A 25482-nucleotide genomic window follows, 5' to 3' on the forward strand; every position below is an offset into this window, starting at 1 on the left:
TTGCTAATCACTTGTTTTACGTGCATACCAGGCTGATGGCAACATTCACAGAGCTAGGTGGGAGGCAGCAGCTGCTATGTCAAAGGCTGCCACCCATATGCTGTTTTCTCACCCTCTAGAAAACTGCCAGGTGCCAGAGACTGATGGTTCACAGTGCAGATCCAGGAGGAGCTCTTGTGCTCCTTGCTTTCTGTTGCCAGTGCCTCTGGTACGTGGGGTGAGCGAGCTGTGTCTGGAAATCAGCTCTGAAGCTAACTTGCCTACCATAGGTGGGGATTAATTTAAAATTCTTAAGACACTATTGAATTGCACTTGATGTGTGCCCAGAGCCTGGTCACAGCTGCCCTAGGCTTGGATGTGAGTGAAGAGGGGATAGCTGTGAAAGGCCAGCTCTGAGGAGCAGAAATGCTTTGGATTTTTGTCACTTGCCTGCTGTCTCCTAATGTTACTGAGCTCTGGCAGGAGTGTCAAACACTTGCCAATTGACTTCACTTGGATGTCAAGAACATACAGGCCTTTAGCAACCTCTGTGGTGCTGCCGAGCCCTTGTTTGACTCTTGTGACAAGTGTGTGGAGTGCTGCAGTGCCTGTCGAGAACATAGGGCCCTGGTAACCTTGCTGAGGGACAATTGTGTTGAAGTAAGCTAATCACTTCCAACAGTGCGGAGTATCCAGTTTTTTCGGTTGGCTGTTTGAACAGGAGGGTTTCATGCAGTTCCTCCCACTTCATTGGCTTCTGTGTGGCCTGGTGAGTTTTTGAATTGGCTTCTCCTGTGAACAGGGATGTGTGCTCATTGAGCACAGGGGCTCAGTGTCCCCTTGTCCAGGTGCAACTGAGCACCTGTGAGCTAAACCACTCAAATTACAAAGCAGAGTTCTTCTGACGTCTGATTCTGGGAGTCAGTGTTGGGGACCCATGTCCCTGAAGGTGATACACAGAAAGGATGCCAAGGGCCCAAAGTCATCCTGTGTTCTGGTGCGTGTGCTCTGGAAGATGGTGGAAAGGCAGCCGCATTTGCCAGTTGAGAGTGCCCTGCCTTGATTCTTGCTTTGAGTTTCGTTCTGGTAAGGCCTCATCAGTTTACCACAAAGACGTATAATGTTATTCATCAGCATGCTGTAAGCCTCGTTGTGTCAGAGTTGCCTCCGCAGCATGACTGATTTTTAATGTTGCTGCTGAGTTTCTGTGCAGTCAGTCTGGACATGCAGGTTTCTTGGCTATTTGGCGTTGCGCTAATGACGAAAGCAGTGGTGGTCAAGCAGCCCTCTCGGACTAAAGCTTGAAATGCCTTGTGAGGTTTTTTGGATGTCAGCAATAAGCAAAATAACAGAAGTTGATCCTAAATGCCTGTGGCAGACCCTGATACCTTGACACAAATGCCTTCTGGGAACAGGAGTCACTTTTAGTGAGGTCCATTCTCTTTATGCACAGTCATTCCAGGAGGTGCAGGTTATCGTGTTACAGCATGATGGTTAATACTTTCACATACCTCTGAGACAAGTTTTTATAATGTTCAGAGGCTTGGCAGTGATACACCATCAATGATGGAGCAGAATTTTCTTTTAGGGCTTGGAATGTGCACGCAAATGCAACGTCTAGCCCTCTTGCAGAGTTACAGCGTCACAACGGGAGTTTTACTCGCTGTTCCTGCAAAGCCTGTTAATCTCTGACTTACAGCGACAGAATGGGAGCTCCTCTTAAAAACTTGTGTTGACTCCACAGTGGGGTTTTGTTAGTACTTTTAAATGCTGCTCGTGGCTTTGGGAATTTCTAAACAATGCTGAGTGTTAATGTCATGTCTCTGCGTTACGGATCTTTTTCTTGCCATTCCTTTCCACCCCTCTTCCCAGGACAGTGCTTTTAAGGTAGCTGTTTGTTTCTTCTTTCCTGGGATAGACTTGTGGTTGCATGCGCATCTGTAAATGCAGAGGAATGATAGATTTTTTTTTTTTTATCTGAATGTCACAAGCACACGTGCAGGTTGAGTTCTCAAGATTAAGGCTGGTAGCCTGGACTTTTCCAGTGTTGAGAGAGCAGCAGATAAATCTAATTTCTCCATAATCCTTTATGAAATGAAGTTTGCCAGAGTTGGTGGCTTTTCTCTGGGCTGTTGTAGAAGCCTTTGCTCAAAGGAGAGGATTAATCTTTCAAGATGCCCCTACCCCTCCTCTTGCTTATGAGTGTAAATACTTGCTTGCTAAATTCTTTTGACTCTTAAAATAGCTCGCTCTTGGCTCAGCTGTGTTTTCTTCTGCCCACTTGTAGTTGCTTTCCATTTGGGTAGTTATTTACAGTAGCAGATGCTGAATTTTAATTTCTCTAAGAGGCAAATACTTGTGTAAGTGGTGATTTACCATTGCACAGCTTTGTAGAGAAGCTGCTGCCCCTTAAAATGAACTGGATTAAACCACGCCATGAACCTGGGAGTGCTGGGATGACTCTTCAGAGGGTTCCTTCTGTGGCCTGTATTTCCATGAGACTGTCCCCTCCCGTACTGCTGTTGGCAAGAAGACGGGCTGGTGGATGGCGGAGGCTTGCGCAGAGCACTCCGCTCTTGGCTTTGTGCAACCTGCTGTCAGACCAAAAGCCTTCGTGCTGTGCGGAGCTGCCTGCTGCTCTCGGCAGTGCTGCTGGACAAAGCCAGGGAGCACAACTGATGCTTGATTCCAAAGCATAAAAAGTTTCTCAGCGTGCTCTAGCGTATTCATACTTTTGTCTTTCCCTTGGTAATTGGGAAGGGGTACACACAAGCTTTCTCCTGCTGCAGCAGGAGGGTAGCTTAGGAGATGTTTGGGTAATAGGCAGCTCTTTTGCAAGAGTGAAAAGGAAGGAGGAGCCTTTTCCCTTTATGCTGCTACAGGACTTCTGTTTGGCTCATTTCTAAAGGTGCGGTGCCTCGGGAGGTGCTCCTCAACTGCCACTTCTGCATGTGGAGAGTTTCCAAACTAGAATTATTTCCAAAAACTTCACTGGGATGTGCTTGGTGCAGGACAGCCTGACTTGTCTGAATGCAGGTGCCTGTTTCTCTGTGTGCTGAAGAACAACTGGAGAATGCAGTGCGTGCACTGACTGCCCTGTGCTTTTCCCTTGGCAGATGATGCCTTCATCAACCCCCATCTCCAGAGGATTTTTGAGCGCGTACGTCAGAGTGCTGACTTCATGCCGATAAAGCAGATGATGGTGAGGAATATTCCTTCCTGCTTATCAGGGGAGGAGGGACAGTAACAGAATAAATGTCACCTGTGACATAGCCCAGTAAGGGAGGTGGATGGGGATTTTAAGCGTACTCTTTGCATGTTTTCGGTTGTGGGTAACATCTGATTCTATCTCAGGTCTGCGCTGCCCCTTCTCTCCAAAACATTGCAGCTCAGCTCTAGACAGAGGGAGAACTGTGGTGTGTGTTTATGTCCCGAGACTATGTTGATGGAACAGGATGTTGCATACAAATATGATTATAGGGTCTTGTTGAATGTAGCCTGCTTCTGTTTCCTCTCCCTTGTTTTTCCTCACCGACGTTAAGCCAGTGTCTAGAAGTGCCTACGTCCCATGTTAGAAACAGATGTACAAGCCTTATCTAATGGAAAATTAACAGCAACTTTGTCCTTACCTTTCTGGTTAAATCTAACCCACTGTCAAGAAAAGACAGAATGGAGCAAGCTAGGTTTGCTTCATTGTATATGTTGTCTCTTTCTCTGGACTTCCTTCTGTAAATTAAGATGTGAAGAGTGATACAAAAGGAATTGCCAGTGCTACTTATCTTCTGAAAAGACACTGAGCAGAGCCAGAGCTTAAATAAGACAGTCTGGCAATTTAGCAAAAAAGCAGTTAAAGCAGGCTGTGATATTTAATTGTCGACGTTGCCTTAGAGTGTCACTTTTGTATGCCTGGATTGCTTCTGTTCAGTTTGGCAGCATGATGAAAGAGGAGAAGCATCTAACTCCTTGCTCGCTTTCTGGAAGATAACAAGTGGCACTAAAAAGGGAACTTCTGTATTGCTAAGGCAGCGGTGTTTGTGCCCAAGATCTCTGTCCTTTAGGCCGCAGCAACAGAGCCTCACACAGATCTGATCAGCATCTGTGTAGTGCTGGGGGAGCACTGCTGGCGGGACCACTCCTTGCGCTGGTGTGCAATGATGAGGAAGGGAGGACAATCTGGAAAGCAGGGTATACGTACTCAGAACTACTATAGGCTGTGTGAGTCACCTTAAAGGAACGTGATTTCCAATGTTTTCCCATAACCTGATGCGTTCTTTTCATTTGTAGAAAACTCTGAACAACGATCTTGGCCCCAACTGGAGGGATAAATTGGAGTCCTTTGAAGAACGCCCCTTTGCTGCTGCTTCAATTGGTCAGGTTCACCTGGCACGCTTGAAAAATGGGAAAGAAGTTGCCATGAAAATCCAGGTGGGCTTTACAGGCCAGCCTTGTCTTATGTCTGCGCCCCATAGAAGGGCAGGGGAGATGCATAAGTATGTTTACTGCTAGACAGATAAGAAATGCTTTAACGCAAGTGAAAATTTGGGTAAGATATTACTGCTTTATGGTAATGGTACTGTCTTTATAGTAAGATATTACTATCCTAGCTAGTACAAGCAGAAGGGAAAGACATAAAAGGTTTTGCAGCTTGAGCCAGTCTCTGACTCCAGGTGAGCAGGAGATGTCTCATAGGTACATCACTGCAGCATGGGGATAATGGTGGTGAGGGACTGCTTGTACTTTCAGGGCTTCGTGTGAGGGTCCTACCTGCTCCTTAGGTTGGTCCCTTCCCTGGGATGTGCACATGCCACATGCCCCTTTCTGGCCGCAGCCCAAAGGCTAAAGAAGTTTTCAGTGACATTCAGGCACTGACTGTTGAGCAATGGCAGTCTGATGCAGGAAGGTATTCACCAACTCACACTAAAGCTGTCAGCACCTTCAAACAGGTATTTTTAACAGAATTAAGTTCTAGAGCTGATACTCCTTGTACAGCATGGTTTATAATCCAAGGGAGTGAGGTCCCTTGCTGACTGAGCAGGGTCCCAGGCAAAGCTGGTCATCTGGTTGGTGATCTTTGTAAGGTGGGGAGACTTCAGAAACAGTATGGATGGGTACTGGTGTCATCTTAAGTCATTATTGTCCAAAGTACTCTCTGAAGTTAGGCCAAGGTAATAGCAATGGCAAGGTCACTCTGGCATCAGCACACATTCTGCTCCACAGCAGTATAGGCTGGTTCCCTTCTTGACAGGCAACGTGAGAACAGGAGGCGGCACCTTCGCTGGGACTGGGCTAGGGCTTCACTGCTTGCCCTGCTGCTCTGTATGAAACACTCTGGGGCTGTCAGTGGCACGTGCTTTCAGCTGTGGTAGGGAAATGACAGACTGCCATGTCTGTTGTGGGATTTGTGTGTCTGAGAACCTTTCATGTGTTGGAAGAGTCCCTGTCAGAGGATTTGAACAAGCCATTCTGACTGCAAGGAGCTGCATCTTAGCCTGTCTTTCTGTCCCCTGTTTTAGATGCTGGGCTTTAAATATGCCTTTAGAGGAGGGGTGTGTGGCTCAGGTATGCCCTGGTTCATGGCCAGGCTGTAGGTGGCTGTGTTGTGGGGGTCGGTAGATGTTGAACTAGAAGGCATTTTTATCTTGCTCTGTACAACTGGGTCATCTAGTCTCAAGACTGCTCTCTCCCACTCTGTCCTGCAGTATCCCGGAGTTGCCCAGAGCATCAACAGTGATGTTAACAACCTGATGACTGTCCTGAGCATGAGCAATATTCTTCCTGAAGGTAAAAAGACAGAGACCCTTGGCAGGCCCTGTGCTCCCACTGGTGCATGCTGAGTTCTGCCAAATGCCTTTCAAGCGGCACGTTGTCTGCTTCTCTCCATAGACTGGAGGGAGGAAACAGCCTCAAGGAAACAGTGAAAAGGACTTGGGAATTGCTGAGTCTGCCCAGGAGCAGATCTCCTGCAGAAATGGGGAGAGGTGGTAGATGTAGGCAGTAGGTGCAAGGCCAAATTGGGGAGCCATGCTCTGTTCCCCTCTCCTGCTGCAGAGCTGCCACTACCTTTGCTGGGCCTGCTCCAGTATCTGCTCAGTGGGGTGGGAAGTGCACCCATGTTGTATTTTTCCTGGCCATGAGTGATGTGCAGTTGTCTCTGTGCTCCTTATAGTGAAGGACCCATAGGGACTCTTGGCAAAGTATAAAGCGTCTGGATACACTCACTTTTGATGGCTTTCTAGGCATGAAGCATGGGCAGTGTTCAGGTTAGGTAGTTTTGCTTTGTCCCTGTTTTTTTTCTCTGGTACGTTTGGCAGAACTCATTCTTAATGTTTTCTGTAGCCCTCCATGCCTGCTATTCTCTGCTTTTCCCAGTCAGAGTTGTGGAGGGGTGGAGAACTGTCAGACTCGGAGCTTGCTTGCTGTCCCAGCACATGGATAAGTCCCTCTTCCCACAGGGAGTGCAGGACTTGCTACTCCTTTTTTCCAAATATCTGCCTGCAGCAGCTGTAAATCTTAGTGGGACTGTACAAATACTGCTCTAAAATCAGGCTGGGTGCTGACAAAACCTGAGACTGTTCGCTGTGATGGCTGGGCAGGGCCCTGCAGAGGCTGCTGCAGTCCCAGCTGTGTCTGCCCCAAGAAGTAGACAGATTTTTCCAGCTCCAAGACTGAGAAGACTGGACTTGGCAACTCAGGCCCTGGCTATATGATGCTGCAGTTCGCGTCTTAGTCATGCTGACTGTTTCTGCCTGGCAGTGCCTGCTCCCAGTTGCAGGCATATATGGTTTTGAGCCTTTTTTTTGCTGCTTTGCCCAGGCTGGTGTTTGGGTGCTTCTACTCCTAGGTGTGTGTCTCTGCACAGCCATGCCAATACTGGGGAGAGACAGCTTGGGCTGTGGGGTGGGAGCCAGGGGATGATGGAGCTATGCTGTACAAGAATGGTGTGGATGTACCTTGCTTTAGGAGCAGCTGCATAGCCTTGGCCTGCCATTACCTGCAGAACCTGTGTTTAGCTGGAAATGTGCTTTGGCTCTCTGGGGCTGCTTGTACTCTTCAGCTCACAGTTAGCTGGATAGCAGGCTGCTCCTCAGCTGCAGCTCTGCAGTGCTTAGCCTGAGGGGCTCCTTTTTTCTAAGCCTACTCTCTTCTCTGCTGTTCGACTTTCAGGTTTGTTCCCTGAGCATTTGATCGAAGTCCTGAGCAGAGAGCTGGCCCTGGAGTGTGACTATCAGAGAGAAGCTGCCTGCGCAAGGAAATTCCAGTACGTTCACACCATTGCCTTCAACCCCTCCCGTCTCTGTATGTGCGTGTAAAATGCAGGAGAGGTGGTTGCTTAACTTCAGGGACAGTGGGGAGATGAATGCTGTGCCCTGGGATGTAGCACAGGGGAAGGGCATGTGTTTGTGGCCTGAGCTGTCCTGTGGAATTACCACCCTGTCTCATCCAGGCATATTTTCAGTCTGCTGACATGTGATCGCATATCCTCTCTCCTTCAGCGCAAGCCTGTTTGTTTTACCACGTGTGAAGGTACCGCAGTAACACCTGAGGCCATGTTGCAGTGCTGTTCTGTGTACTCTTACATCAGCCTGTTGTAAGGTTGTCCCATCCTTTGGTCTAGGAGGGTTTCAGCCCTCTTACAGCAGTCAACTCCACCAGCACTGCCTGCTCCCTTGGCTTGCTTGTAGCACTGGGATTGAGATTCTTTTTACATGAAGGCTGGATGAGGAAGAGCTGCTGGAGACTGAATGCCCCTCCTGTCCCTCTGCAGAACTGCCCCTGTGGCATTGCTCCCCTTGGAAAAGGCCCATTTCTTCCATGTGTGTAGTCTGGCCCTGAAGCAAAGGGGTGGGCAAGAGAGTCCTGTGCCCCTTGATGTACCAGCCTGGAGCCCTCCTCATGTCACTGCTCTGGCAGGAGATGTGACCTCAGGAGCCGGCAGCAGCTATAAGCCACTGGCGTGGTTTCTGGTGACTTGATCCCTACTGTAGCTGCTGAGGAAAACGTCTCCTGGCAGCCACAGCCAGGGTGTGGGAGAGCTTGCGTGACAGGGCTGTGTGAGGTGTTGCAGAGGGGCCTGGCTGCTCTCAGCCTCCTAACCTTTTCCTCTCTCCATCCCCTAGGGAGCTGCTGAAAGACCACCCCTTCTTTTACGTCCCAAGAGTAGTGGATGAGCTGTGCAGCAAGCACGTCCTGACCACAGAGCTGGTGTCTGGCTTCCCCTTGGATCAAGCTGTAGAGCTGAGTCAGGAGATTCGAAATGAGGTACTGTGGGGTGGTCTTGCCTCTCCCCTCACTCAGAGCAGCGTGCTTGGCCTGCCTGGTGACTGGTACACCAGGGGATGCTTTGTGGAAGGGCAAACCCCGAGCAGTGCAAAGCAGGGCTGGAGTTGGGGACTGTCTGGAGCCTCTCGGAAGATTTCTGTGTAGGGAATTTGGCAGGGATGTTGGAGTCTCCCCAGGCTTGTATTGGCCTTGCAGGTGCCAGCATTCAGCAGGGAGGGGTTGGAGGGGGTGAATGACAAGGGTGGCTGAAGGGGAGGTAGCCTAGCTGCATAACTCTTAGATGCCCTGTTTCTGATGACCTTAAGTTTGGGAGGGATTGTCAGCTAGGGGAGGGGGGTCTTGTTTTGCAGCTGCTCTTTTGGGCATGGGTGCAGAAGTGCCTCAGTGCAAGCAGTTGGGTGTCGTCCCCTTCTGTGGGACTGACCTGTGCTGCACAGGGCTGCTGGAAAAGTACCTCTTGGTAAACAGGGAGGAGGGATGTGGGGATGGGTAGGCGTTGGTGCTGAATATAGCAAGGGATTGGACTGCTGTGGGGGGACAAGCAGCTGCTCTAGTAGCAGAAATAACTGCCCTGGTATTTGGATTTTTCTTTTTTTTTTCTTTGTCTCTTGGTGTGAGTTGTCAGCTGTTAGCAGGTCACTGGGGAAGGGAGCAGAGTATGTTCTTCTACATGAACTGATCTTGGCGTCACACTGGACTTGAAGCTATGCCAGAGCTGGCTGCCTGTGACCCCCGAGCTGTCTGTTTTTAGGGCCTGTCCCCTCGGATTAGCTGCTGTATTATCAGAGCTGCTTTTAAAAGGCTGTGAGGTGGGGTGTTGCTCCAGGCGCCCTTCCTTCCTGTAAGCCACTGTCCTGGCTGACCCCAAATGGCAGTGTCCTGTAGCAGGGTCTGGCTTGCATTTGATGCTCTTCTCCCTCCCTCTTGATATGATGTTTCACTCAGCTTTGCAGAGCTGAAGAGGAGCAGAATGAGGTTGGCAGTTCTTCTGCTGAACAGGCTTCAGCTTAAATAGCCTCACAGAAAAGCTCTGCTGTAGTAATTCAGCAGTGGGCTCTTCAGGGACTGGTACTCTTGCTTCCGCCATGCCTGTCAGTCCCAAGGGGTGGGACTGCTGCTCCTCCTTCAAGCTGAGTCAGTGCTGAGCCCAGCAGAAGACTTGGCTGAGGAGTACACGGTGGGTGTGTGTACCTAGTGAAGACGCCTTTCAGTAACGGTTTGGTCCTAGCTGTCTACATTGTTCAGCAATTTTACAGGAAGAGACTCTCCTCTTTAGCTTCTTTGGGCCTTTAACTTGAGATGTGGTTCCAAGGCACTTTATTTCCCTTGAGCTGCATTGGCTTTATTTTGGCCAGGGTCCTGCAGGACTTTCCACCAGGGTAGGCTGTAACACTACTGGCCTGCCCCACCTCTGCTTCTGGATCCCTCATCTTACTGTGAAGATGTTCCTTTGCTCTCAAAGCAGCAACCACGGGCATAGTCGAAGGCAGGACCAGGACACAAGTAACACATGCAGCTGGACAACCCCAGGAGCCTGCTGTGCTCAGCTGCCAAATGTAGGGTAGCAGCCTCTCTGGAGGGACATCAGGGGCTGATATGAACTACAGCTCAGGCTGATGTAGAACTTGTATGGCATCTGTGTTGTCTAAGGATGTTCCATGGCAGGTGTGGGCTGGGAGTTGCTGAGAGGTGTTCCCTCACCTCTTCAGGAGTTTTGCAGCATGGAGCAGAGAGTTCCTGCCAGTGTGGTGATGTGTGCGCTAAAGTCTGCTGTAAATTATGTGTGTGAGTAGGGCTTGCTGCCCTCCTGACTGGCTTCTTTTTCTCCTTGCTTTTCAAGATCTGTCACAACATCCTGGTCCTGTGTCTGCGGGAGCTGTTTGAGTTCAAGTACATGCAGACGGACCCAAACTGGTCAAACTTCTTCTATGACCCGCAGTTGCACAAGGTAAGCCCAAGCAGCTGCTGTTCTGCCTGTATGACAGCAGCTGGTTTTCACCAGCTTTTGATTATTCCCCACTCCCAGAGTTTAACGAGCCCTTTTTGAGAGTTATCTCAGGTTCCTGTCCTTGAGCCTTGGGTAGGTAGGACAGTGAAGCCTGTCCCTTTGCCACTTGTCCTCACTTGGTCTGGGTAGGAGAGCAGGGCTCCTGTAACCCTGTCTGTCTTTGGCATTAGATCCAGTCACAGCTCCTTCCTTAGCCTCAGGGTCTGTTACGAAGCTGGTCAGTGGGAAGCTGCAGCTGGCAGTGCTCTACCAGGACACGCTGAGCCAAGCACTCTTCACTTGAATGCTCTTGTCTTGCGCTGTGCTGAAGATAAGGGTAGCAATTGCAGATGTCCTGCTTGTTGTTCTTGCCTGCTTGCTCGTGCCTTGCAGGTCAGATGGAATTGCTCGTTCATTCCTGAGGTCTGTGTTGGAAAGTGGTGGGAAAAGGTTCTGTGCTGCTCTGTCCCCACACAGAAAGCCTGAGCGGAGTTATCAGCTGAGCAGGTGTGACAGTGTGAGCATAGGCCATACCTCCTCTGCCTTGTACTAGTGCCAATGTTGGTGCTGCTGTCAGGCAATAAAGGAGTTGGGGAGAAGCTGAGCTGCAGTGGAAGAGGCTCTCCAGCCAGCTGAGCTTTTGAAGACATCGGGAGTCGTCTTAAGGTACAAGTCTGTACTTGAGCGGTTGACACTGTAACGTGGATGTGTTTGTCCATTTCCAGGTGGCCCTGCTAGACTTTGGAGCAACACGAGGGTTTGATGAGAAGTTCACAGACCTCTACATAGAGGTGAGGACTTGCACTGTGTCCTAGAGTGCTGCATTGGGGGTCTTGGAGTATTTGCAAAACTGTGCTTCTCTCTTAGCTGATCACTCTGTACTTGAGTCCACTTTGGGCATGGAGGGAAGCAGGGCTGGAGGCAAGACAGATCTCCGTTCCAGTTTCATCCCTTACCATAGCCTTCTGCATGTTAGCTGCAAGCCTCTGGCCATCTGAGTCTGGATGTTTAAATTGCATGACAAATGTGGAGAACTGTAATGTTGCTTACTGGGAGACTCGGGCAGCAGAGCATATCAGAGCACTTGGAATTCATTCTGGTTTATATGAGGGTCTGCAGGAATTGCTTGTCCTGTTCACTCTTTTCCTGTGGTTTCTAGCTTGCTTAGAGACTGGTAAATTTATGAAGTCATATGTGCTTCCTTCGTGATCAGTGTTATGCACTTGATAAACTGAGTTGCAGGGGCCAGCAGATGACACCTAATGCTTCTCACAGTTAGCTCTGCTATTTTGTTGGGGGAAGGGCTGATTGACTGGTGAAGGTTTTTTGATGTCCCTCATGTTCTCTGGGCTATGCATAGCCTTACTTTGGAGAGCCAGCAGCTGTATCTTTGCCAGTAGCTCCTAAACTGGCCAACATTGCGGACTCCTGAAGATGAGGGCAGAGGCAAGGAAGCGAGTGGGCAGCACTTGTACCTGTAGCCTACGTAGCAGTCCTGTACTCAAAGCATTTTTTAGTCGTCCCCTAGCTCTCCTGAAAGTGTTCTTCCTATTCAGGTAATCAAGGCAGCTGCTGACATGGACAGAGAGAGAGTACTGAAGAAGTCCATTGACATGAAATTCCTCACTGGCTATGAAGTCAAGGTATGGAGCAGAAGGGTCTGCTTTTAGTGGTGGCCACTGATAAGTTGGTTGTGGGTCTGTGGACCTCCCCATGTTTCTTGATGTAGTAAAAGCCAATGTCAGTCTGAACGCCCTGTGGATGAGGGAGGAGGGCAAAAAAGGTTTTGTCTCTTCCTCTCTTACTTCCTTTTGGGAGCGGGAGCAGTAACAATGATACAGCTAGCCCCAAAACCACTGTCCGTCCTTCTCTCCCCCAGCAAGACCCTGCAGGTGGTGATGACTGCTGAAATTTCATGACTGGGCAGATGGTCTTCTGGAAGGTTGAGTTGCTTGAAACTGTATTAACCAAATGTTAATTGGTCTTGCTGGGGGCTGGAGGCTACCTTTGTTGTGGGTATAGCTAGGTATTTCTCCTGAGCTGCTGCTGTTAGTGCTAGCATTTCTCCTTCTCCTCCCTGGTGGTTAAAATGGCTAGTGATGTTATTTATGCCTCTTTCCTTTTGGGCAGGAAATGGAAGATGCCCACTTAAATGCTGTCCTCATCCTGGGAGAGGCTTTTGCATCTGATGAACCTTTTGATTTCGGCAACCAAAGCACCACTGAAAAGATCCATGGCTTAATCCCAGTCATGCTGAAGCATCGGCTTGTCCCTCCGCCAGAGGAGACCTACTCTCTTCATCGGAAGATGGGGGGTTCTTTCCTTATCTGCACCAAACTGAAGGCCAAAATTCCCTGCAAAAACATGTTCCAAGAGGCATATAGCAAATATTGGAGCAGTAGGGGCAAGAAGCCCGAGGAGTAGTAAGAATGAACTAACATGTCTTGTTCTGAGGGCACAGTTCAGCTGAGCCTTGCAGAGAGCGTACTAGCCTGCCATGCGTTGCACCCCAGCTCTCCATCCTCTTGAGATGCAGCAGCCTGTGCCCTGGAAGCCAAGTGTGCGTTTCACAAGGACAAAGTTGTTCTTTCATGCTGTGTCTGTCCTACGCTGACTGCCAGTACAGTCCGCAGCTTGCAGGAAACTATCTTCTTGGGTGCTTCTGTACTGTTCCAAGGCACCAGCCGACTACCTTGAGTACATTTTTAACATTGTGATGGTGGCTGCATATTGATTGGGTTTTATAATGAGTAGGGGAAGGAGGACAAGAGCAGAATTTAATACTGAAACCTGTTTGTAATTCTCCAAAAATAGTTTTTTAAAAACCTTCCCTCTTTCATGCTAAGGTGGAATTCAAGTAGTTTTCATACTGTGAATTATAGAATGAAATGCTAAGGTGTACCCTACCATAGACACATTCAGCACTTCCCCCCGCCCCCAATTTTTGTAAGTCAAGTGGTGGCAGTCTGAGAACCCTCCTGGATTTTACTGACATTAATGCAAGGGGTGTGTGTGTGTGTACACAGGATGAAGTCTTATGCTTCCTGCCTCATTTTGGCTTGCAAGCTAAACATAGGAAACATTTTAAAAATCTGAGAATTGAGTGCCAATTTCTTTTTAAACACATGTGTACACTCACACAACCCATCTCGGTTCTGGGAGTCAACTGTGTAATCAACTGAGCTATATGTGAGCACCAATAGTGGGATTCTTCACTCTGGTAGATATCAGCTTTCCTGAGGGCCAGTTAGGTAAGCTACCACTCAACTGCTTGCTGGACTCCTAACCAAGGCTCTAGTCTGTGTCTGTTTTCCTGTAATGCAGAACTTAGGGCAAGGCAGACAAACACATAATGTCTCTCATGAGCATTTCGAGCTTTTGCTGAAATGTCACACATTTAAAACCAGACGCACACTTTTAAACTATTGGAGTCAAGTTAGGAAATCTACTTCCTTAGGTTTTTGTACAAAGCCTGTACCTGTACGACTTCCTGATTTCAATAAAAAAGTGCTTGTGCGGTGGGCCTTCTGCCTGGGGTTTTTTCATCTTCTGGTGTGGTAATGAAGACCCAAGGGAACCATGTCCTGTTCTGTGGGATAAACAGGAGTTGAGCAGAAGCAGCTTCCAAGTCTCTCCTCTTGTTGGAGTTGTTTGCTGAAAGAATTGCAGCTACCCTTGTAAAGCCACTGGTCTATGGCCTGTTTATTCCTTCACCTTTCCATTGCAGCTGTGTCACTAGTGCTAACAGTGGTGACAAGTTTACCAGGAACCAGAAGGACATCAGCCTGAACATCTGTCTGGCCATGAAAATCCCTGGTAATTGACTTTTCTTGTTTTCCTTTGTTTTAATCACTCTGTTACCAGTCTCCTGGACCCAGGTCTCTTTGCTTTTCCTCTACTTGTGAAGAAAGAGCAGCTCTTGGATTGATGCTTACCTGGTGCTAGTAAGGCAGATGTCCTTCTCTGGCAAGTGCCAGATATTTAGCAGCAGACTCAGCTAGTCCTACTTGGTAAACACAGCCCAGGAGTGCAGAGGTGGTATGATATTAAACTTCAGTACATAAGAAATCCTGACTGCTGATACTTCCAGAGTATCAGGTAAGTGAATAAATGGTCTCTCTTGGGAGGGACCTCTGGGAAACAGGAAAACAGGTTCTTGTATTGCCTTTATTCCTAGAGCATAAACATATAAACTGCTTCATTTAAGAGTTGATTGGGAAACATCCAGTGCTGTTTAATTCAACTATAAGTGCTTGTCAGGTTATTCCTAAACCTTTTGAGAAGAGTGAACTCTGCTGTTCAGGGAAGTAATAGTTTTGCATTCAGCTGATTAACTTTGTACACTGATAGAATAACTTCCTTTGTTGTTTTGAGTTCTGAGACAGTGTTTAGTTCTCCTCCTTTGGATCTAGACCTTGCAGCTGTAAAAACAGTGGAACTGAGATGTTAAATGCTTATGTTAAAGGTTAAAAAGCAAAGTATAAAAAGCTGACAAGGGAATTGGATTAGGTGAGCTTCAGAGCAGAATTTCTGAAACCAAAGATTCAGACACAGTATGTTCAGAGAACTTGCAAAGGCAGCAAAGAAAGAGCATTACAGCTCCACTAAGCACAACTCTGCAAGATTGGTATGTGCTTGTTCTTGTGACCACAGATCTTTTGTATACCATGCTGGGGCATGAGTGTTCAACTCCCAACAAACATCCCCCTTCCCTTCAGAGAGAGTGTTTAAGAATAACATCAACCTCAACAATAGGGTGCTTTTGTATTTGCCTAAAGGGTAGCAACTACCAGAAGGTAAGATGTTTCTTTATTAGGAGAGCTAATTAGAGCTCTCAGTCCCTGGCCTCTTGTTTATGTTCTAAATGCATTAATTTCTATAGTTTTGCCCAGAGAGATTTGTGACACAAGGAATTGCATGTCAGTGTTAACAGCTGTGAAGAAAAGGTGAGCCAGAAACACTGTGCTCTGGCTTCAAGTCAAAGTTGTGACATTTTACAGTGAGCAGGCTACATGTGGTAGCAGTGATTTTTTTTTTTTTCTTTTTTCCTACCTTCTTTTAGTCAATCTGGCTGCTGCATCAACCCAGAACATGAAGGCTGGGGAGCTGAACAGGAAGCCTAACATGCAGGTCACCTTCTGCTTTTCTAATGTCCAAATCCCTTGAGAATACAAGGCCTGTTTCCCAAGACTTTCACAGCTGGGATGGTGTAACTGGAACCCTGGGAAATCAGAAATGTAGCACTGATTGTAAAAGACAGAGCACAGGGAACAGATGGTATTTCACAGAGCTACAGCAGCCAGGAGGGACCTGCAGGGGCCTAAATGGGATGAGCCCTCAGGCTTAAATCCACCTAAGCCAGGGTGGAGGGCTGAGAAGGTAATAATTTTGACTGGAGGAGAGGGATGGGATCAGAAGTTTCTGTGGAATAAGTGGGAAGCATGCTGACTGTTCCTGGAGGGGACTGCCACCCACCTTTGGTAATGGGAGAATGCCCAGGCTGGCAATGCAGGATCAGTCACAACATAGTCCTGTATTCCTGCTGGGGGGGTGGGGGGCGGTGACTGAAGCATGTGGTCAGAGCTAGGCCTTTTACCAACAGGGTAAGGAAGATGTCCCAACCAACAACCCGGAGAAAATCCCAGGCTGACTTGTGAAAGGGTCAGGGCACATCCAAAACTTCACAGGTATTGAGATGCACTTAAAGATGCATAAAAGTAAATTTGATAGTGGTAGCTCAAACAAGTAAGAATCCAGCCTCTAACACTAGGTCAGCTGAAATACTTGATGGGGGAACACCAGAAACAATGACTACAACTATTAACACAGAAAAGAGGACCTAAAAAAGGTCAGGAGAACTGTAGTTGATGAAGTTCAATATGCCAAAGTATAAGGTGGCTTGACTTAAAATTTTCAAAAAGGTTCTGGTGATTTTCTTCTGAAAGCTGTTAGAGCTAAATTGATTTTTTTCTCACATATTCTTCCTCTTCCCACTGTATACTTGTGCAGATGTCTTACAACATGATGGTTTTATCTTCAAGAACACCATTATTCCCCTTTCTTCTTCCTCCTCAAAGCTTAATGTGGGGGAGGTCAGAAAAAAAGACAGAACATCTGCATTTCTAACAGTTCCCTGTTTTATTGCAGTACATCAAAGTAGGTTAATATTAAGTGTGTTACCAACATAAAATATTGGTGGTAAGTCATTTTTACATTGTTGACTTGTCCACCTTAAATATTTCTGTGCAAAAGAATCTACATCATTGTTCTGTAGCAGAGAATCTCTTACAATGTCCCCTACAACATTGAGGGCATTAAACAAAATAGTGAGAAGAGGCAAAAAGCAGAATCTTTCCCCCACACGCACACTTGTCAGCTTTTATACTCTAAAACAAAAAAGTGATTACATCTATGCCATGCAAAACTGTACAATAATATTACAATGAAAAACCTAAAAAACATTTTAAAAATAAATGATATGAAACTGTCATACATAAAAAGGCAGGTATAATTGCTCTGAAATACCAACACTGGTTTGTTTGTGGATTTCTTCCCTGTGGATGAGACTTTCTTAAATGCAGAATGCAAATAGGTTGTACTGAGCTGCAGCTGGAATGAAAGACAAAATAAGAGTTGGAATTTAGACTGGAAAGCCTGCAGCACAGCGGTTTCTGGGGGTGTTTATCAAATATACAGTGTGAACACAAAGCACACAGAAGGGTGCAGTTTGTGTTAGTGCAGAAACTTGTCCCATTTTCCTCCATGGAACTGACTCGTATTAACAAACAAAAAACCACAGCAGAAGCTACTATGTGCCACTTTGACTCTCAGACTAGGGCTCGGGAGGTGTGGGTATTTGCGTTGCAATAAATTTTACCCTTAACATATTCATTTAAAATTACATAGCGTGCATAAAATGGGAAAAAACCCCTTCTTCCACCCAAGAGCATGTCTGTCCTGTCATTCAGGGTCTGGCCATGCAAGACAAGAAGATGCCAGAATCTGTTTCTGTGTTAATACTCCAACTGTTTTGTTTTGGAAGGCTGATGCACTCTCTGAAGCAGGTGGGTGCAGTTAAACTACATTTCTATAAATATACTATGCTTTTTGGACTTTTTTGGTATGACATGACCCTTAACTTCCCTCTGCCATATACCTGAGAATAACACACCTGGCTTGTAATTTTATCAGAATCAAATCAAGGAGAGAACATTCCTGACTCAGTTTTGAAACTTGTTAAAATGGGTAAAATGCACATTCATAACAAGCCACAGCAACTAACTGAGAGGAAAAGAACCAACTACTTCACCACAGCTTCAGGAATGTTTTTTTGAAACCACCAGCTGTCTTCTACAGGTCAAAGGCAACAGAGAAGAGAATGCTATAACCCTGCTTTTGGGTTTATGAAATGTGGAAGGAAGCCACATATCTCTGTGCGCACACGTGCAGGGGGAAGTTACTTACCAAACCTTTTTCATTCCATAACCTGGAATCCTTAGTAGCTGCCTGAATCTGTTCAGATCCTTTGTTGCCATCAAAGAAGAAAAAAAAAAAAGGCAAAAACCCAATAACCCCTATGTTTAAGCAGTGTCAAAAATGCAAACACCTTCAGTCTCAGCCAAAAGGAAAAAATCAGCTAGATACATACTGTGTACAGAGAACATATGCTACAGTCAAAAATTCAGTGGGAGATTTTAAGCTCCCTGAACAAAACACAGCCCTCTAACTGTGAAGTTGAAGCAATGCTACAGTGCAAAGTAGCAAACATCAAACCTTAGGAGACAAGTGTCTTTGAGATACCAGTCAAGAGTCTTACAGTTCAAATGACCAAGTTACTTTTCCTAGCCCAATGAGTATTTAAAAAGCTCAGCTACAGTATGCGTATGTTTTCAGTGTTCATACCAACAAAAAAAAAGATGAGTGTGGTTTAAAATTGAGCATATAATTAAATGGTCCCCAAATATATAAAACCATTCAAATCCTAGGACAATTTTTCTCTTTTCAAATAAGTCATGTGGTCATTTGCTTTTCAACTGAGAGAACAGTTGCTGTTTCTCTTTTGAACAGATGCGTATAAAAATGCACAGTACCAAACTAATGATTAAATATAGGAATCCTAAAAGAGACTGCCAAGGCTTAGAAATTGTGGTGTACAAACAGCATAGGCCTGTGGAGCTCTCATCCTCTGGAGCTTCAGTTTTGTAACACAGCTGACTACACTGCCTGAAAATGTCAGGGTTTTTTTGTATCAATAGATTGCAGGCACTGTAATGGAGTAAACACAGAGGTTTACTCAATTTAATTCTTTGCTGTGTCATGACTCTTTGGGTTTCATTTTCAGATAGAGCACTAGCTCAACTGTAAAAAAAATAAAAAAATCCACAAAAAAGATCCTGTGATGCTCTCTCAGGGGACTGTCACGCAGGCTGCTCTGTCTTAAATGACTGCTGTTTAAATGCCTTCTCTCAACATCAAAATAAGATTAATGTTTAAATACAACATACAGTAAATACAAAACTAGTCTGCAAAGGCTTTGAAAAGTATGTGGACATGCTTCACCAAAAGGAGGGAGTTGTGGGGAAAAAAGCGGTGGCTATACTTGAAGCAATATGCAGCCTTTAAAAAGAAGCTGATGTGGAATTTTAGTAACGCAAATAACGCCCTGCCTATCTGTGCCTCAGAAAGACTGGAAACTTTTCTGGGAGAAACCAATTTCAAGTGCTTAGCTGTTTGCAAAAGCTTTTAATACTAAATGCCAGGCTGGCAGAAGTAGTAGCTTGAAGTGATAATAAACAACACAACCAGCTTCTACTCTGAAAATCCCAAACAGGAGAGAGACAGGCGCTTGTTACAATGGTTTCTAAAAGAAGTTTCTTCAATTCCTGTCCCAAAATAGCACTGAATGAGCTTCAACTTGGACAAGCCTCTTGATTCAGAGTGAAAGAGAACTCTTACCTAGGAGACCCAGCATGATTAAATGGATTAGCTGATCTGTGTCTCATTCCCTAATTCACATTGAAATCATACCTGGAAATTACTGTACATGGTTTGAACTTACCTATGACTTCTATTAGGGAAGACAGAAACTGGAAAACTCCAAACAACTCTATGTGGGTGAAACACTATATACTGCTGACTGCAAGAATATGGAATGGTTTAATAAGAGCCGTAACAAGTTTCCGAAACCCACAAAAACCAGTATTCTAAATACAAAAAGCCCTTACGTGTTTGAGTATGGTCATAGTATAAAGCAGCAATCCTACTACTGAGAAGACAGGCTCATTTGAACACATTCCCAAATGGAAAACACATCTGCCTTGCTAACTAAAGAGACGAGATACCTTCCTCTTACCATCCATTTGTACATCAGTCTCTCACTTTAATCTGTTGACTGCGTGACCAACTTCAGCTTTTTATTTATTTTTGCAACTTCAGCGGGCTCTGTCTTCTACCGCAATACCTTCTGCCCTCCAACCTGACCTGCTGTTGGAACCAAACAGCAGGTGAGCACATCATAGAAACAACTGCAAATTGCACAAACCCACAGTACGGGTAGGGAGGGAGAGGAAAACCAACCTTGCCAGCATGGCAGTTGTGGGTGACTAGGCATCTTCGACTACCACAGTGTGAACAGTGCACGGTCAGTCTTCAAGGTTCTTCGTTGCTACAGTGACAGCGTAGCCAGCCACGGCTACCTTCGGGCTAAGGGCACTCGTTTGGCTGATGTGTATTAGCAACTAGTATTTGGTAACAACAGTAACAGTTTTCTGGTTGGGGATGGTCGAGGAGATGTGGAAGACTGCTCCCTTCCGAGTTAAACCTGGTCAAAGGCTGACCCAGGGAAACAGTTTTCCCGCTGAATCCTGCTGCATTGAACTCCCTTGCTGCCTTAAGGACCTCTACTGTAGCATGCCGGAAGGCTCCTCAGCTGCACAGCTAGCACACAAGAACCCAGGGCAGCCGCCTGGCTGACTGGTGCCCTCGGTTGTCGGGGCAGGGGGTTGCTTTCCAACTGTCGTTTTTGCAGAGGATGGGGACTAACACCGAAAGTAGGAATTGCAGCTTCAGTTATGCTACCACCAGAAGTAAAGAAACGTCGTGGAAGCACTGCAGGGACGTCTCCCGGCAGTGCAGCGAGTGCTGCGCAAAAGGAAAATCTGTCCTGCAAAAGGTTTTAGGCCAGGCCTCCAGGTCTGTATTATTACTGAGCATGAAAACAGGGACAACACAAATCTTAAATTAAAGGCTCTCTTAAATAAGCATCCATCTTCTGCTGCATACACAATGCTTTTTTTCTTTGAATATATACATACGTATTTTACTCTAACATCTGCGTATTTATTTAAACTCTGTACTGTAGTAAAATATGCATCATTTTAATCAATAAGGATTTGCTGGCGACAATCAGATTGACATTCAAACGTGGTGGCTGAAAGCTTTTATGTGCCTCTGACATACTGATCGTTCCCCATGCAGGGGAAGGGGTCTCTGTGCTACTTTTGTACAGTACAATGAGCTGTTGTATGAAAACAAAATCCCTCTGAATTTTCTCTTGTTGATACTGGTCTTATCTACTTAAGCTACTTTTTGGGAAGTGGAAGGAGGGGGTGGGATAAATATGTCTTTAAAAACGAAGCAGCTGTAACCACAAAAATGAAACCAATACTAATACAAATCTACGGCATCTGATATTTACCAACACCCTAGCTTTGCTCATTTGCTGCTGTCAAATCTGGGAAAGGGAGGGTGAGGCAGTGCCGAACAGTGCTGAAGACAACCAGCTTTTACCTTCCTCTGTACCCCACTCCCAGGTCACTTTCAGACAGGGAATGGGGAGGGTTAGGATGATGAAGGTGAGAACTGGAACAAGTGAAGGGGACAGCCATGGGGACAGCAAGCTGCTGTGATGTCAAATCTGAATGCTGAAGCAGTTCATGAGTCCCAACTCACGTGGTCAGAGCTCTCCAGGGAGAGGCTCTTGGTCTTGTGAGGAGAAACCGGGCTGGGAGGGCTGCTGAGGTTGGAGCTGTTCGATGCAGTAGAGTGTCTCGGAGAGTCAGAGTCCTGCAGCCCAAAGACACGGAAGAACACCAGTAAGTAACAGGACAGCAAGTTCAAGAGTGACAGGGTGTCTGAGCAACAGGTGACTCGATTCAAAGGCCTCCATGTATTTTGCCTGCGCCCAAAAATACTGAAGAATTTTTTTTGCTCAGAATTTCCTGATCTATGGAAGACTTGAGAGTAAGCGGTCAGATCACTCTGCTTTCAGCAGGCTTAACTGGTGCTGACATAAGGACACAGCAGTGTATGCAGTCTGCATGTTGCTGAGGGCCTCTTGGTCAGCAGAGCGTGCAACCTGAGGTTGCCTCTGAAGCTACAACAGCTCCTGCCTTCTCACAGAGCATGATCTGAGATGCTCTTGCACTAAACTGAGGAATCTTTATGGTACGGGCTTCATCACAGCTACCTCTTCTATGTCACTCCCAGGATATTAATTCAAAGCATCCTAATCAAGTCACTCCAGTTGGATCTTCCAGAGTACAGTAGAATGCAACTCTAGCTTGAGTTTGGCTTGACGGTTGCCTTCCAGCTTCAACTGGAAGGATATATTCAGTACCATGAAAAGCCTGTGGAATCTCTAATTTTCTTACTCCTTGGTATGAACATGGGCTGGGGAAGTTTTGCTGGCCAACTTCAGATTGAACCCTCCCATCTAAAACAGTTGTGGTTGGAGGGACTGAGTTAAGCACTGGGCAAGACTGCCGTTCTGCCGTTATGATAGTCTTGTTCTGCACAGAATATAAATTATTAAATCCAGTTTCTGCTCCAAATTAAATTACTATATGATAATTCTTAGTTACCTCGTTAACTTCGGGCACTCTGAGTACAAAATGTCTCTTGTGAAATGGTTGCTAAGGTAGCTTAAGAGGCTTTGAAAATAAAGGGCAGAAGGAATATCACCACTTGAAGCTGTGATAGCTCACTATCAAGCTGTTACTCTACTAGGCCAGTATTTTTGGGTGGCTGACTACCCACATATCTCCAGGTAAAGACCACAGAGAGAGGTTTCTGCATGTTAAATACCAGGACCAGAGCTGAGACAGTTTGACCAAAGTCTTTTGTCAGGATAGTTTGAAATACAGGAAATCCAAATTTTCATTGTCAATGACTCCCAAACTTGTAGCCAAACCCATGACAGAATTTAACTTCCTCGTCTTTATCAACACACTTAAATCTTCTCTTTCTCCTGTCACTCACCTCTCGCTCATAGTCCCTTGTTGGTGCATCGCTGCCTTGGTCCAGGCCACCAGAGGATAAGGAACCATCTGAGGGCGATGCCATAGGCTGACGCTTTGCTCCATAGCTACCTCCTGAGAATTCCCTCCGCAAAGCACTGCCGTTTTGTGCAGACGATCCTAAAACGTGCAGAGGAATTAAACTGTGTTACAGATGCTCGCTCCAGGTACTAGAAATTTGGTAGCTGTTTCTCTGGTTAGTTCTGCTTTCCTCCAGCACGTCCCAAGATGCTCAGCTCATGGCTTGCAGGGTGTGTGGGCTTTTATCTTCTCTGCTGCCAGCTGCAGTTTTTCCTAGAGATTCTCTGGTCCCTCCCTTGGCATGTCAGCATTAGCACACTTTACCCAGCACAGACACAGTCACTACGTTCCTGACAAAGTGCAGTTGTAGAAACTGCTGCGGCGGCGGCCTTGTTCCAGTGGCCTCTTTCCCAGGGAGGTGGGTTGACTACAGCAGGTACAGACTACAGCAGACACACATGCTTTCTGCAAGCAGTCAGCAGTGTGCAGCACATGCGGCGTGTGCAACAGGAAGGGAAAAAACCCTAGAAAAGCTGGGACACCAGTCTTGCCTCTCTTTTCACATGGTCTGTTATTTAGTCACCTGCCTGGTCTCAGCACAGGTGACTGCTGACTCTGGCGCACAAAAGCAGCGTGGCAGCACTAGGAAAGGTGATTCCAATGCAATGCACCTCTTCCTCGCTGCAGCCCGTTTTCTATTGCTGTCTCTTTGCACTAGCAGCAAGAGAGGCATCAAGAGCTCCACACAGTTCAGCAATGAAGTTAATAACCATAGAGCTTGTGAACAACTTGCCACTGATTTAAAACACTTAATCAGCAGTGAAGTAGTCCCAAGGGTAAGAATGTAATTTTAATTCTAATGGCAGTTTTAAAAATATGACAAATTACAAACGTGGGACTCTAAAATGTGCTGGCTGCTTATTCATGTGCTCCTTTGAAAGCCAGATTAAAATACTGTGCTTGCCCCCAATAGGAATACAGCCAGCCATCACTTCTACAAATCCTGTCTAGTGGCAGTATGGGCAGAAGCAAATGCAGGTAGCCCTTTCCCTAAAATACTTGTGCGCAGACCCCAAAGCAACACAGTTCTGTTTGCTTACGTGCTGCTAACCCGCTGCTTGCGCTCATCGATCGTCCTGGTTCTGTGCGGGATTTCGTGATCGATGGGATACTGACAGAGCCACTGAATACGGTCCGACTTTCCTGAGGCCGAAGATTCTGCAATGCAGACACACACAACACGACATGTTCACTTACTGACGGTTGGCTCAACCTTGGGTGTTAGGAAGTAAGGCCCCAAAATACATTAAAACCCCAGCCTTACCAGAGCTGAATTATCTGGGCAGCAAGTCAGCAAAATTGGCAAAATAATATTCTGCAGTTTAGTGCAGAGACTGGAAGCACACGCAATGCAATAGTGAAGTGCTGAATTACATGGACGTATGCAGACAACTGAAAGAGTATGTCTAATAATTCAAGGATTTCCTTGAAAGGATGGTTTGGAAGCCTAATTAAGCTTCTATAGATATAGTCAAGTTATATTCCATAATGCATTCTTCCTAAACACAAGCTTCCAAGGATCTTATTACAATTTCACTCTTTGATGCCGTCATTTGTGCCATGCATGTTTAACTTTACACAATAACCATGTTAATCCCAAATGCCTGCAGAGTTAGATCAATCTGTATTTCAATTACTTATATAATTCCAAAGGTATTGACAGCATTACTCCAGACCTACACTGGTTGAGCCACAGGGAGAATCAGCCTCCTGTTTTCAGCCTGCTCAAAGACGATGACCAGAGCACATGCCACTGTTTTTCTACACATGTTGATTATCGCTCCTGTTTTGCATCCTGGTAGTTTCAGGCTGATTTTCTAAATTGGTAAGTTAGTGGACTGAAGTGGTGCTCTACTGAGGGAAGAAATAAAACACAATTTCTCTACTTGGATATGGTAGTTCCTTAAACATAAGTTGCCTTTAGAAGAAGGGAAAAGAATACTTTGAAGTGAGTTATGGGAGATTTTATTTCTGCTTCTGTTAACTTACAGCTGACCTTAGAGGAAAGGGCTTCTCAACTTATTTACCCGTGTCTCTGTATATAAGCTGGTTTCTTAGCCCAGAGGGACTTTTTAATGCCTGTGTTTATCATTTCATCTCTGGCTAAATATGAGACTTCACCTTGCCCCTAACATGATTTGCGCTACGAAGTCATTAGCATTAACCAGAATTAGGTTTAGGAAACCTTTACAGATGCAGAATGTGAAAAGAACTGCAGGTAGCTCCGAGCAGGACTTTATTTCCACTTTACAAAACACCCCCTGCAATAACTGTTAATTTCTTCCTATTTATATTTAATTATTTCCCCATCCTCACTCTGAGATGAAGTAGCCACACATAAAACAACAGTTGCAATTGTAATGCCTTTTTAATCTAGGATGTTATGGAAATTTCAGACCAGAACAAAGATTTCACACCTCCCAAGGGTATTCTCCGAGTCCCTCGGATACTACCCATTTCTCTATCTGTATTTTAAAATAGGGAATTAAATAGAGGCTTTGTAATGAACAGATTTTATACAGTTCAGACTTTATCAGATAATTGTTACCAACCTGCTGTCAAATCCAGTCTTACAATGATCCTTAGAGTCATTGTTACAACAGACCCCTTTGCTCTTACAGTCAGCCCTTTGCTTCTCATTCTCCCAGTGGGCTAGAAATGGCTGATTTTTAACATGCAGCAAACAAGAAAGATTTAAAATCTCCTGTTCCTAGACCTCTCTCAAACATCAACTAAAGAGAATCAGACCTTACCAAAGAAAAATTTTCCCCTGTTTAATTCTCCCCTCATCCATTGCTGCACTATTCTCAATAAGGATTTATACCTAACGGCTTTAAAAAAGTCTCTTTAATAATTTGT

General features: G+C 45.9%; 2 protein-coding genes across 6 annotated transcripts in view; one reads left to right on the top strand and one right to left on the bottom strand.

Annotated features, from left to right (window-relative positions):
* The window catches only part of COQ8A (coenzyme Q8A), a 33989-nt gene extending 20959 nt beyond the window's left edge, over window positions 1-13030 (top strand). Inside the window, exons 6-14 of the mRNA XM_009954184.2 lie at window positions 3096-3181; window positions 4264-4404; window positions 5679-5760; window positions 7144-7237; window positions 8097-8238; window positions 10100-10207; window positions 10972-11037; window positions 11803-11889; window positions 12377-13030. Coding sequence (XP_009952486.1) covers window positions 3096-3181; window positions 4264-4404; window positions 5679-5760; window positions 7144-7237; window positions 8097-8238; window positions 10100-10207; window positions 10972-11037; window positions 11803-11889; window positions 12377-12670 — 1100 coding nt within the window. The 3' untranslated portion in view covers window positions 12671-13030. The remainder of the gene's footprint in view (window positions 1-3095; window positions 3182-4263; window positions 4405-5678; window positions 5761-7143; window positions 7238-8096; window positions 8239-10099; window positions 10208-10971; window positions 11038-11802; window positions 11890-12376) is intronic.
* Window positions 13031-15392: 2362 nt separating this feature from the next.
* Window positions 15393-25482, bottom strand: part of CDC42BPA (CDC42 binding protein kinase alpha) — a 191916-nt gene continuing 181826 nt past the window's right edge. For 4 of the 5 annotated variants that reach the window (XM_086460663.1, XM_086460662.1, XM_086460660.1 and 1 more), the window contains 3 exons: window positions 23664-23781; window positions 22505-22662; window positions 21179-21310 (listed from right to left, as the gene is read on the bottom strand). In XM_086460663.1, coding sequence (XP_086316789.1) covers window positions 21179-21310; window positions 22505-22662; window positions 23664-23781 — 408 coding nt within the window. Of the gene's footprint in view, window positions 15468-21178; window positions 21311-22504; window positions 22663-23663; window positions 23782-25482 lie in introns of those variants that run through there. The other variant, XM_086460661.1, reaches the window with a different exon arrangement.

The sequence above is a fragment of the Leptosomus discolor genome, chromosome 2 (genome assembly GCF_034619465.1).
Source record: "Leptosomus discolor isolate bLepDis1 chromosome 2, bLepDis1.hap2, whole genome shotgun sequence".
Lineage (NCBI taxonomy): Eukaryota > Metazoa > Chordata > Aves > Leptosomiformes > Leptosomidae > Leptosomus > Leptosomus discolor.